The 13,679-nt window shown below is 38.2% G+C and overlaps 1 protein-coding gene across 1 annotated transcript; it reads left to right on the plus strand.

Moving 5' to 3' along the window:
- The first annotated feature begins 3,039 nt into the window (after positions 1 to 3,039).
- On the plus strand, positions 3,040 to 12,793 carry LOC113429240 (vomeronasal type-2 receptor 116-like). Its single transcript, XM_087946030.1, has 5 exons — positions 3,040 to 3,180; positions 8,776 to 8,982; positions 9,490 to 9,555; positions 11,238 to 11,364; positions 11,895 to 12,793. The coding sequence occupies exons 1-5, from the start codon at positions 3,040 to 3,042 to the stop codon at positions 12,791 to 12,793; spliced, it is 1,440 nt and encodes a 479-aa protein (XP_087802156.1).
- The last annotated feature ends 886 nt before the right edge of the window (positions 12,794 to 13,679 follow it).

The raw sequence follows: 13,679 nt of genomic DNA on the forward strand, positions 1-13,679 counted from the left end.
ATACAGTTCATCAGTCTGGAATCCTTATCACGTATGTGATATTAACACAATTGAGAAAGTCCAGAAGTATTTCACAAGAAGAGTTCTCCACTCTTCTACCCGTTATAGAATACCTTACGCCACCAGACTCGAAATTCTAAAACTAGAAAACCTCGAATTACGCCGTCTTCGGTCCGACTTAAGCATGGTATATAAAATCATACATTGCAATGTCCTACCTGTCAATGAATACTTCAGCTTTAACCATAACAACACAAGAGCACACAACAGATACAAACTCAAAGTAAACCGCACCAAACTTGATTGCAGGAAATACGACTTCAGCAATAGAGTGGTCAATGTCTGGAATACTCTACCCGACTCTGTAGTCTCTTCCCCAAACCCCAAAAACTTTAACCTTAGACTGTCTACTATTGACCTCACCCCTTTCCTAAGAGGTCTGTAGGGGGCGTGCATAAGCGCACCAACGTGCCTACCGTCCCTGTCCTATTGTTTCTCTTATTCTTTTATTTTTCTTATATGTACCCATTTCATATATTCACAACTATGTATACACTTGTACTTATTATCTTGTAAACAATTGACAAATCAAATAAATAAATAAAATAAATAAATAGAATCAAGTAGACGAATGCTGGCTTGATGCTAGGCAGCGTCGCAGGAAAAAGTGTGAGCTGCAGCGTAGGAGGCGTGGACGAATGAGAGAGTGAGCTGAGTAATGGAGACACACCCCACAAGGGACAAAAAGTGGGTGTGTTTTCTCTGGAAACTCTGTACGGGACAAAGTGTGAATTTTCTGTCGAGCTTCGTGTATCTTGTTTCTTGAAAGCTTTCGTGATTAATGTTTCTGGTTATCTTGTCGGACTTGGCAGGCAGCGTGTGTGATACTGCCAAGAACATTGCCTGCTTAAAGGAATTAACTCTGTAAATACTGAATCTTCTTGCCTGCTTGTATTTGGTCGGAGTTTGGACTTCTCATCTTCCTTGGAAAGGTGAGACATAACATTTTTGTCCCATACTCCACGTAAACCATCTTTTGACCAAGATGGACCAGCAGCAGCAACAGCAGCAGCAGCAGCAACTTCACCAACAGCTGCAGAATGAAAACCAGGCTCTGCAACAGCAGGTGGCCCAATTGACTAATCGACTTGCTCTGCTGCAGGCTCATGCTGCTCCTCCTGCCCCTCCCCGTCGGAAATGCCCGGTGGCTGTGCCGGATAAGTTTTCTGGGCAGCCTGAGATGTTCCCGGCTTTCATGGGACAGTGCCAATTGTTTATGGCTATGAGGCCGGAGGATTTCCCAGATGACCGGGCTCAGGTAGGGTTTGTAAGCCTCCTTTTGGGCTCGGCTGCCAGGTGGGCCACTCCTTTATTATTGCAAGACAGTCCATTGCTAACAGACTATCAGGGGTTTTGGCGTCACCTGCGACTAATGTATGAGAACCCCATACGGGCTCAGACAGCAGCCAGACGCCTGAAAGAACTTCACCAGGGGAAACGCCCCTTGCAGGAGTTCATTTCAGAATTTCGACTGATCTGTTTGGACTCTACTTGGAATGAGGCGGCTTTGATGGACGCTTTTCAGGATGGCCTGTCGGAGGACTTGCAGGATGAGTTGGTTCAAGTGGAACCGGCCCCGACCCTCGATGCTCTGGTGGTGCAATGTTTGCGCATCAACGCCTGACTTCAACGGTGCAAGACTCGACGCACCGTCCAGGAGCAGCCATCCACATCTCTGCCACAGCACCCTGTGCAACCAGCGCCCCAGGTCACCCAACATGTCGTGGCAATGGCCGAGGAACCAATGGAGTTGGGAGCTGTCAGTCCTCGCCTGATGGCCCAAGAGCGAACACGGAGACATCAAGGAGGTTTGTGTTTGTATTGTGGGGGGCCAGGACATTTTGCTAATTCTTGTCCTATTAAGCGAAGGGGGGCACTCAAGCCTGTGCCTGAATCTCGGCCTGATCTGTCGGGATACGGGGCAGGCCCGACCTTGGGGAAACCCTAGGTCGGGCATGTATCAAACACCCACCTGAAGTAGTTCAGGTGGACTCTGGGCCCCCTCGGCATCTACTTCTGGACACTTGGGTTTTCTTGGTGACCCAGTCGAAAGGGATTCCACCGATTGCACTGGTGGACTCAGGGGCCATGACTAACTTTATGGACCAGGCCTTTGTGGCTCATTTTGATGTCCCCTTGGTTCCAGTAGACCCTCCGATGAGGGTCGAGACTATTGATGGGCGGGAACTTCTTGCTGGACCCATTCAATTCGCTACCCAGCCTTTGCACCTGGTCATTGGAGACCATGAGGAGACGATCCGCTTTTATGTCACCGCGGACCTCCATCTCCCATTAGTCCTCGGCATGGCCTGGCTTCGGATTCATGATCCTCAGGTGGCATGGTCGCAGAATGCCATTTCTTTTCTGAGTTTGCAGTGCATGGACCATTTACACCACACCTGTGCTGGCCAGGACATCACCACCTCTGCCGTCTCCATACCTCCTGAACTGTCGGACTTCTCGGATGTGTTTAGTGAGAAGGAGGCGGACCGGTTACCCCCGCATCGGCCCTATGATTGCCCAGTGGACCTTCTGCCCAATGTTTTGTTCACAGAAAAAAAGCAGATGCATTTATTGTACATGGAGAAAATATAGTCTTTATGTGGTTGGCCTTGACACTACTAGTGACGCCAATTTTTGATTCCACAACTTCTGATACATCACAAAAAACTTAATACATGAAAAGTGTGGATCATGATGGCACAAAATGATTTCACATTACATTCCTTCCAAAGGGAGCTTGATATGCAAAAGTTTCATGGGGCCATTTCCTTCTCAATTACCAAAAAAGAACTCCCAAGTTTCCAACAATATATACAGGCTGTCAACCCTTCTGGGGAAAATTAAGATGGCTTTTTGAGAGATTTTTGGCACCAAGGTTTTAACTGCATAATATCAAATAAAGATGCTCCTGAAGATTTGGAGTGTACTGGAGAAGAAAGACTGGAGGACCTTCTCGCACCTTTCTTTGAAACTAGCATGCTTAGACATAGCTACAGTATTTACAATGCTGTCTATGCTTTGGCTCAAGCCTTACAAGGTGCTTACACAATTAGGACACATCAGAACGTCCAAAAGGACATGGATCAAATACAATCAAAAACAATAGAAGCCTGGCAGGTAAGATTTCCTCTTTCTTGGTGCTTTTTTAAAACATTCTCCATGATTAAAAGAGTGTGCCAGGACTTACAGACTCTATCGATCATTGTAGGTCAGTTATCTAAAGATCGTAGATATTCATCTTTATTGAATTCATGCATTACAAATGTTGGGCCATTGAACATACAGTCTTTTGTTACACATTTCAGTTTTCCCTATTACCACACCAATTCAACTGGTCTTTAACTTTCTTCTGTCTTTTTAGTTCTCTGATTTTCTTCCCATTGCTCCTTCTTACACTTTTCAAATTATTTTACTGAAATGTTTCAAAACAAAATCAAGTAGCAAAAGAGATTTTAGTATTTATTGGGATTATAATCCAACAATGAGAATTGGACTGTTTCAGTCCTCCATACTTTTTTATTCCTGGGAAAAAATACTTAAAAGGGGTTTGGGGGCATTTTTAGAAACATATTTGTTTCTCTTTTGTTCTAATCCTTTTTTCTTCTGTAAGCTCTGTTAGGAATAACATAGGTTACTTAACGTAGTTTGGGTAAAATAATATATATAGACTATGATAGTGAGTTTAAGTGTGTGTCACTTTAACTGCAAAGCATGTAATTTTGGGTGCGGCTGTAAATCGCCATAAGAGGGAGCAAGAGAACCTGCTAGCTTACTGTATTGCTGGCTTACTGAATTGCTTGCAGACGATGATGGATTGATAACTGCGTGTTCTCTGCTGTTGCTGAAGGAAGAAAAGAGGTTTGACTTCTTCATATCTCTACTGTGAAGAGATATATTACTGGACTGATATTTGTAAGTTTAATGACCTCTTTTTCGACACTGGACTTTGCAACTGATTAATCCCCGGATGGACTTAACTAGTGTATGATATATGGACTGTTTGACTATGCTATAAATCTTACTGGAATAAACTATTTAACTAGCACATTGTATCTGTTTTACTGAGTGTAAGCTACAACAACGTTTATCTCACATATTTGCCTGCCTGCCTGCCTGCCGTGCAGGTTCTGCTAGAGTGTATATCCCTAACACTGGTTATGGGCCCAGCTGCACAGTCAGATTAACCAGGATATAACAGGCTTATATAGTGAGAGTTTGTGTAGTTACACAATACTGTAAACAGACAGCTGTGTTTTATTAATTATAGTTTAATATCCAGAAAAAGATGGCACAAGTCAATTTACAAAGTTTGTCTCTAATATCCAAACTGGATGGAACAAACTATGTTTCATGGTCTATGAAATGCAGCCTACTTCTACGCAGAGAAGGTTTGTGGAGTATAATTCAAAACCCACCAGAGGTAGATGCATGGGATCCGGAGGATGAGGATGATGCCCAGAAAATACAAGAATATAAGCTTGTCCATATTCGTGGAGAAGAAACAGCTGCAAAATGTCGGGAAAATTTAAAGAAGATTTATGTTCGGGACAGTGTAGGAGCACATATAAATCTTACGCGAAAGCTGTTTAGAACACATCTTCAAAAGAATGGAGAGATGTTGCCTCATATAAACACAATGAAGAGAATTTTTCAGGAACTGCATGAAAAAGAACTTATCTTCACAGAACTACATCAAGTTTATATAATTTTGTCTTCATTAGATGAGAGCTATGACGACTATGTGACTTCACTGGAAGTACTGCCAAAAGATAACCTCACATTAACTGACATTACTGGCAGATTAATTGAAGAAGCCAGGAGAAGGCTTGAAAGGGATCAACTCAGAAGGGAACCACAAGAAGATAAAGAATCTACGACAGCCTATACAATTAGAAAATGTTTTAATTGTGGAGGAAAAGGACATTTGGCTAGATTCTGCAAGAAAAGGAAAATGCAACAATGCCAGCCAGAATGCTAAAGGCATCAAAAGGATGAAAAATGCTTAGAGTTAGCCATGTATAGCAACGAAACTGTGAATAATAATTTATGGGTTGTAGATAGTGGAGCATCGCACTGCATAACGAAAGATAAGAAAAGATTTGTTAAGTTGTCCACGAGTTCACAGCAGATATCGTTAGCTAATGGCTGGAAAATGAAAGCAAAGGTGAAGGTATTGCACATTGTTCTTGCATAAAAGAAAATGTAAAATGTTATATGTACCACAACTTAAGTTTAATTTGCTTTCGGTTAGAGTTTTGGTTAAACTAGGTTATGTAGTTACCTTTAGGGAGAGAACTGCATAATAGAAAAAGAAGGTAAAAAAAGTGACTGCAACTTTAAAAGGTGAATTGTATGTGTTAAATGATAATTCATTAGAGGTAGCTAACACAGTATATAATAACGTTAAACCTCATGATGAATGCATACATTTGTTACACAGACGTTTAGGACATATAAATTTTAAAATGCTCAAGCAAACGGTTGAACTGTCTGAAGGTATAAAACTGAAGCCTTGCAGTAAGTATTTGCACTGCAATGCTTGCAGTCAAGAAAAAAAGTAAGGTAATACCAGCAAATAGAATAAATTGATTTAAGACAAAGGAACCTCTAGAGGTCATATTTGCTGATATTATAGGGGTCCTAAAAAACCAAGTGTGGGAGGTGCTCGTTATATATTAAGTATAATGGATCATTATTCTAGATATGGTTTCTGTTATCTAATGAAGAGTAAAACGGAAACATATCAAAATTTCTTTAATTGGTTGAAGTTTGCAGAAAGAAAAACTAAAAGGAAACTAGTAACTCTTGTAACTGATAATGAATACGGAATTTATAAATAATAAATTCCAAAATAGACTGAAGATGGCAGGTGTTGAACATAAAAAGTCTGCACCATATAGGCCACAACATAATTCCTTTATAGAAAAACGAGGCCAAACAATACAGGCAATGGCTCATACTATGTTGTCGGATTCAGGATTACCTGAAACATTGTGGGGAGAAGCAATAATGTGTGGTAATCATATATTGAATAATGTTGTTAACTCAACAACAGGTGAATTACCATTCACACGGTGGCATGGTAGAAAACCTGACCTAAGCTACATGCACACATTTGGAACACCAGCATGGGTGCATATCCCCTACACAACTGAGACACAAGGGGCAGCATAGGGCTAAAAGTTATTCTTTGTAGGTTATGAATCTAATCACAAATCATACAGATTCTGGGAAAAAGGTACACCTAGAATTTACTGTAGTGCTAGTGCACAATTCCTAGAACATGTAGGATGGGAAAAACTGGAGCAAGATTCAAGTAAGGAAGTAATCATAGAAACCTACAAAAGACCAAAATCACATATCAGTAATAAGGAAGAGTACAATTAAAGAGGAAGTACAGGAAGAGCACATAGGACCAGAAGAGGAAGAAATAGATGAACAGGAAGAAATAGATAACCAGGAACAGGTAGTACATGAAAGTCCACCTGTAAGCCCTGTAATACCTAGGACGGTCAACACGTGAAACCAGACCACCTGACAGGTACCAAGCAAGTGTACTTTGCCAAGTTAGTAAAGTTCCAACTACTGTTGAAGAACTTAGAATGTATCCAGTAAAGGAACAAGAAAATTGGCAAAGAGCAATGGAGAAAGAATTAAATTCATTAAAACAAATGGAAGTATATGAAAATGTTAAATTACCTCCAGGTAAAAAGTCCATTGGCTGTAAATGGATATTTAAATTAAAAACAGGTAAAAATGGGACTGTTACCCATAAGGCTAGGTTGGTAGCTCAAGGATTTAATCAAACTGCATGTGATTATGATGAAGTATTTGCACTGAGTCTAAAAGCAACAACCTTGAGAGCAGCTTTAGTGTGGGCAGCTAAGAATAACTATATTATAAATCACTTAGATGTAGAAACTGCCTATCTGCATGCACCATTGCAGCACACTATATACTTAAAGAAACCTGTAGGAATTAAGGATAATAAAACAAAAATAATGACTGTTGGAAACTTAAAAAGAGTCTCTATGGATTAAAACAATCTGGTTAGTTAAGAATGGAACCAATATATTGTTAAGGAGTTAAACAATATAGGGTTTAAAGCAGGTTTAGCTGATCCATGTGTATTTAAAAGAGAGAAAAACGGAATAGTATTATTATTGTTGTTGTTTACAGATGATATTGCTTTAATTACAAAAACTAATAATGAAGCTACTGAAATAATATCATTATTAGGTAAGAGGATAAAATTAAAGCAATTAGGAGAGAGATAAAACAGTATCTAGGATTGACAATAAATAAAACCAAAAGTGGCTATAAGATATCTCAAGAGGATAAGATTTATCAATTACTAAAAACATACAAGATGGAACTTTGTAAGCCGACTAAAACTCCAATGAGTCAGGAATTTGGCCACACTGATGCTCAAAGTCCAAAATTCGATAAGACTATTTATCAATCACTAATTGGTAGTTTATCGTACATTAGTAATTGGTCAAGGCTAGATATTGCCTATGGCGTTAATCAATTGGCAAGATTCAATGCTGAACCCACTGAACAACACTGGCAAGTATCAAAACGTATCTTAAGATATCTTAAAAAGACAATGCACTATGCATTGTATTTGGAGCCAAAAGATGATCTGATTTTAAGTGCATATGCTGATGCAAATTTTGCAACAGACATAAACACTAGGAAATCAACTTCAGGTACGGCTATACTATTAGGTAAAGCACTGCTTGGTTGGAGGTCAATTAGACAGCAACACATAAGTATGTCCACAATGGAAGCAGAATTTTCATGTTTATCTTTATTATGTACTGATTTAATTATGTATAAACTGTTGTTATTAGATATGGGAATAACTGTTAATGATTCTATTGTAGTTTATGAGGACAATCAAGCAGCCATACGGTTGGCTACAAATATTGCTGTAAAAACGAGATCTAAGCATACAGATCTTAGATATCTGAATGTAAGACAATCTGTAAAAATGGTTTAATAAGATTGGAATATTGCATGACTGAAGAAAATTTTGCTGATCAATTTACAAAAGCCCAAGGTTCAGTCAAACATAAAGAAAGTTGTGACAACTATGGTTTAAGAATGTAAATAGATATATATATTATTTTATTACCCAAAAGGGGAGTATGTTAGAAATAACATAGGTTACCTAACGTAGTTTGGGTAAAATAATATATATAGACTATGATAGTGAGTTTAAGTGTGTGTCACTTTAACTGCAAAGCATGTAATTTTGGGTGCGGCTGTAAATTGCCATAAGAGGGAGCAAGAGAACCTGCTAGCTTACTGTATTGCTGGCTTACTGAATTGCTTGCAGACGATGATGGATTGATAACTGCGTGTTCTCTGCTGTTGCTGAAGGAAGAAAAGCGGTTTGACTTCTTCATATCTCTACTGTGAAGAGATATATTACTGGACTGATATTTGTAAGTTTAATGACCTCTTTTTCGACACTGGACTTTGCAACTGATTAATCCCCGGATGGACTTAACTAGTGTATGATATATGGACTGTTTGACTATGCTATAAATCTTACTGGAATAAACTATTTAACTAGCACATTGTATCTGTTTTACTGAGTGTAAGCTACAACAACGTTTATCTCACATATTTGCCTGCCTGCCTGCCTGCCGTGCAGGTTCTGCTAGGGTGTATATCCCTAACAAGCTCCACTCATTTCTGCAGAGAATGTCCTTCAACAACAACGCTGGAGATGAAATTAAATTAACTGAAGAAGAAGTCCTAGAGACTGGATTTGACACTGTAAATTTGGTTACTTTCCCAAACAACTATATCAATATCCCAGTTGGAGAAATAGATCCGCAAGCTCCTCCAGGAAAAACCTTCCACATACATCCAGACAAAATCCAGTGGCATCATGAATTCACTCAGGTACCATAACATTGACTAAAAGAACCAATTTCATATACAGTGGCTTTTCATGTGTCTAGCCTTTTCTTTAGTTCTTTAGGCAACTAGTTCCTAGGATCCAATTACATTGCAGCCCATCTTTGTCAAAGATGTGCAAAAAACAAAAAACAAAAGTATTGGACTGTTTAATGATGCATGAACTAATTCTTTAGAATATCCAAGCTGTATAAAGAAATTAGCTCTCACTTAATGGAACGCATGCAGTAATTCTCAAGAAGTAAATCCTATCTAGCCCCAAAATGCTCCCAGAGGCAAGATCTTCTATTCTTCTGTGAAAATAAACAACAACCTCAAACTCTCAGCTCTGTTCAAACTTTCAAAGCAATGGTGATATGTTACTGGTTTGGCCAAACTGGTAGCTTCAACTATCCTCTGTGAGCGAACCAGTTTGCTCTGAGGATCAGCTGCTGAGCCCTCACACCCACCTTGGCTCTATACTGACTGTTATTTCCTGCTTTTCAACCTCAGCTGCTTCATGCGACACAGCCAATTATTGAGTGTCAGCTGTTTCACACACAGGGCTTACAGCAGAAGGTGAGTTGCAAATTCTTTCCATTAATTGCTGGTAAATTGACTGTCAGTCAGCCAGATGTTAAACACTGGATTTGACATTGTTATCAGAATATAAAATACAAAGAAAATGGAAATAATGGGAAACTAAGCAAAGGGAAAGGGAAAAGGAAAAGGTGTGGGGTAGAAGGGGGAAAAAAAGACATTGACTTCTGACTCTTTAGCATAATAGAAGATAAAAACATTACATTACAACCTCAAATTTTACTTTTACACAATAATATATACTAGCCATTTAGAACAACAAACTTATTCAGCAAAACCAAAAATAAAGTTCCACTTTTTTACATCAGAAGCATGTAATCCAGAAGTAATGTCCAAAGGAAAACAAAATTACATAGATTCTTTTATTTGAATTAAACAGTTAATTTCATCATCTCTTTTTTTTTTTCATTTTTGCTTGGGAAATAATATACCATATATTTCTGTTTGTACTTATTAGTCTTTATAAACTATCTTCATTTATATTAACAAAATTTACTACACTCTCAAGTTCTTTAACCTTCTTATTAACAGCCATTTAAAACTCTAGGCTTTTCTTTAAAAATGTTAATATTAATAAAATATTAATAAAAATATTTCTAAAATATTTCTAAAATCAATAGATGAAATACATCTTTTTATTTCCTCCTAGCATTCATACTTCCAAATTCAATTTCAATAATATTTTATAAACTTTTAGAATTACTCAAGCATTGTATTTGGGGGGGGGGGACACTTTCAAAGCCACTTTATAAACACAAAACTTCATTATGGCTTTCTTTCAAATACATATATCAGACTTTGAAAAATCCACCTTAACTCCACTTAGCTCATTACATTTAAACCACTCCTCCCAGGTTATCCTCATAGAATATAATCTTTTTCTTCTCTGGAATGTCTATCAAATCTCTTTTTCTTAAGGAATTCTCAACCTGGTTAATATCTATGAAGAAAAATTCCCAAACTTGTTGTCTATGGAGATTCTCAGGTCATAGTTGTTCCAAAGGTGCTTTTTCTAGAGGCAACTGGACTTTCTTGTTTATATTTGAAGACATTTTGCTTCTTATCAAAAAAGCTTCTTCAGCTCTGACTGGATGATGGGATTGGAAAGATTTATACTCCTTGCAGACAGCCAGTCATTTTCCATTCTTCTGGAGAGTTGTTGAGGCCACCTGGAGGTTTTTCTGTGTTGTCAATGTCACCTGAGTAGTGCAAATGGGTGTGGAGCCTCTTGGAACTGTTATTACAACACAGTCCTTTCAACAGTTCCAAGAACTGTTGCATCCTTTTGCACTATCCTGCCAGATTGAACCACCTAGGCAGATACAATGGGTGACAGGCAGGGCATCATGTAGCCAAGTCCTAAGCCCTGCTGGACTTTATAGGTGGTAACCAGCAACTTGAATGTGGAAGAATATTGGTAATAATCAAACTCTGGATATAAACTTGGGCTGTATTTCATTAATTCAACTTCGGTTAAGCTAATAAAAATGAAATGCAACTCAGTTGTATTCCTGGATCTGACAACATTTTTCATGGTTAAGCAGTCTGAGTCTCCTTCATGGCATGGCTGAGTCTCCACTTTTTCATTCATATTCATTGGCTATAAGCAAAAACAAAAACATAAGGTTAATACTCACCAATTTTTGTTTCTTTGGGGATAGCTGCCTCCTGTCTCATTATGCAACGACCCTTGCCCTCTTGGAAAAATAAAGAACAAAATTGAAGGGAAGAAATTTTGCTGCTATGTTTGTGTTTGGTGTCCAGAAAAGATGATATCCAGACAAATGGGTAAGATTCATAGCTCTCAAATGAACCTTTGTCTAAAAATTCATTTCTGCAGCCTAATTAAAAAGAATCTCTTCAATATTATTGCTTGCTTTATTGATGCATCTCAAGGCAGGAAAAAGAAGGGAAATCCTGTAGGCCATCTCTCTATCCTTGAGTTGAAGCTAACTCAAATGATGAAGCATCTCCAATGAAGTATCTCCTATACTCTAGTGCTAATTGCCTGTTTTCCAGGATCTAAAGCTTCTCCTTTCTCCTTTCTCTTTTAGCTGAAAGATATTTAGAAAATGTCACATGCTGTTCTTTTGCTCAGAAATACTACAAATTTAGTACACTCCAATAAGCCAATAGGATTGTAATGTAGAAAAATCGATGTGTTTTTTCCCTTCAGTACTCAGGTTTTTTTTACATGTGCATTGAATAGAGAGTTACAAAAGATTTATGAATATTTACTTTGCTAGGAAGTCTAGAAAAGCAATTCTGAATCTTGGGAAATGTTTGATTCTGTTCAGAAACTCTTTTATTCTTTTCAGACCTGGAAAAATGTGAACATTGCCCAGAGGATCAATTTCCAAATGAAGCTCATGATGAGTGCATTTCAAAGACCTTGAATTTTCTCTCCTTTGAAGAGCCACTGGGCATTACTCTACTTTCCCTGGCTCTTCTCTTTTCCTTCTCCACAGGTCTTGTGCTTGCAATCTTCATTAAGCAACAGGACACTCTCCTTGTCAAAGCCAACAATCGCAACCTCACCTACCTTCTACTTGTCTCCCTCTTCCTTTGTTTCCTCTGCTCACTTCAGTTCATTGGACACCCCAATAAGGTGACCTGCCTCCTCCGACAAACAACATTTGGCATCATCTTCTCTACTGCAATCTCTTCTATATTGGCCAAAACCATCACAGTCATTGTAGCATTCCTAGCCTCAAAGCCAGGAAGCCTGTTCCACAAATGGGTGGGGCAAAAGTTGGCCTATTCCATTATCTGGTTCTGCTCCTTCATTCAACTAAGTATTTCTATTGTTTGGCTGAGTACATCTCCCCCGTTTCCAGATTTGGACATGGAGATCCTCCAAGGAGAAATCATAGTCGAATGTCATGAAGGATCATTTACTATGTTTTACTGTGTCTTGGGCTACATGGGCCTTTTGGCTCTTCTCAGCTTCACTGTGGCCTTTCTGGCCAGGAAGTTACCAGATAGTTTCAACGAAGCCAAGTTCATTACTTTCAGCATGTTGGTGTTCTGTAGTGTTTGGCTGACCTTTGTCCCCACCTACCTGAGCACCAAAGGGAAGTACATGGTAGCTGTGGAGATCTTTTCTATCTTGTCTTCCAGTGCTGGTTTACTAGGATGCATCTTCATCCCCAAAATCTATATAATTATACTGAGGCCTGAACTCAACACTAGAGAACATTTAGTCCATAAGAAATAGAAGAACAAAATCAGATTTTGAATAAGCAAATACTAATTGGGTCTATATGTAAAACCACCCTCATATCCATCAATAAATAAGTAATCTGTTGGAGATGTGCATGTTTCAAAATAATTACATTCAATATTTTTTCTCAGTTCCATTAATACACATAAAAAGTATCTTTTAGTAAACAATTTACTCATGTACAAACAAACTCCATTAAATTTTCATCTTAGAATTCTTCAGAGAATCAGGGTTATTTGGGAGGGAGTCTTTATTAATTTGTCCAACAGGGAGTTGTCCATATGAGTTAATTAAATTATTCAGTTTGGGTTTATTATGTTTTAGAAATCAGTTCTAGTTGTAAGAAAAAACTGGGTCAATATCAAGATAGACATAGATAGATAGAAGATAGAATAGAGTGTGAACCAACCTCAAGATCAACTGAACATTTCTTTCATGATTTTATTAAACTTGTCAATATATAAAATATAAGTAAAAATAAAAATAATTAGCAAAGGGGAAAGGAAAGGAGGAGAAAGAAAGAAAGAAAGAGAGAGAGAGAGAGAGAGAGAGAGAAAGAGAAAGAGAAATTCTCACTCTTTAGTGCTATAGAATGAAATATTGCAGCCTCAACTTTTTACTTTTACATACTTAATATATACTATATATTTCTATAACAACAAATTTATCTAATTAGCCAAAGTCAACACTTCATTTTTTTTCCAACTCAAGCACAAAATCCAGAAACTAGCCATCTCTGCCAGTTCCATCAGTTTTTCCAAGCCATCCATCCATTTTGGGAATTAGAGTATCTTTCCATTTTTGTGCCTAAAGCATTCTTCAGAATATACAACAAGGTTCCATATTTTTCTTTGTCTTCTTTGTCCTTTAAGTCTAAAAG

The sequence above is a fragment of the Notechis scutatus genome, chromosome Z (assembly GCF_049901735.1).
Source record: "Notechis scutatus isolate UNSWTSFEM ecotype Mainland chromosome Z, rNotScu1.2, whole genome shotgun sequence".
Taxonomy (NCBI): Eukaryota; Metazoa; Chordata; class Lepidosauria; order Squamata; family Elapidae; genus Notechis; species Notechis scutatus.

Excerpts from the sequence above, each read along its gene's own strand:
- LOC113429240 (XM_087946030.1), top strand. The coding sequence starts at position 3,040 with ATGCTTAGACATAGCTACAGTATTTACAATGCTGTCTATGCTTTGGCT. Across the intron at positions 3,181-8,775 it reads AAACAATAGAAGCCTGGCAG|AGAATGTCCTTCAACAACAA; the intron begins GTAAGATTTCCT and ends TCATTTCTGCAG. Across the intron at positions 9,556-11,237 it reads CACAGGGCTTACAGCAGAAG|CTGCCTCCTGTCTCATTATG; the intron begins GTGAGTTGCAAA and ends CTTTGGGGATAG.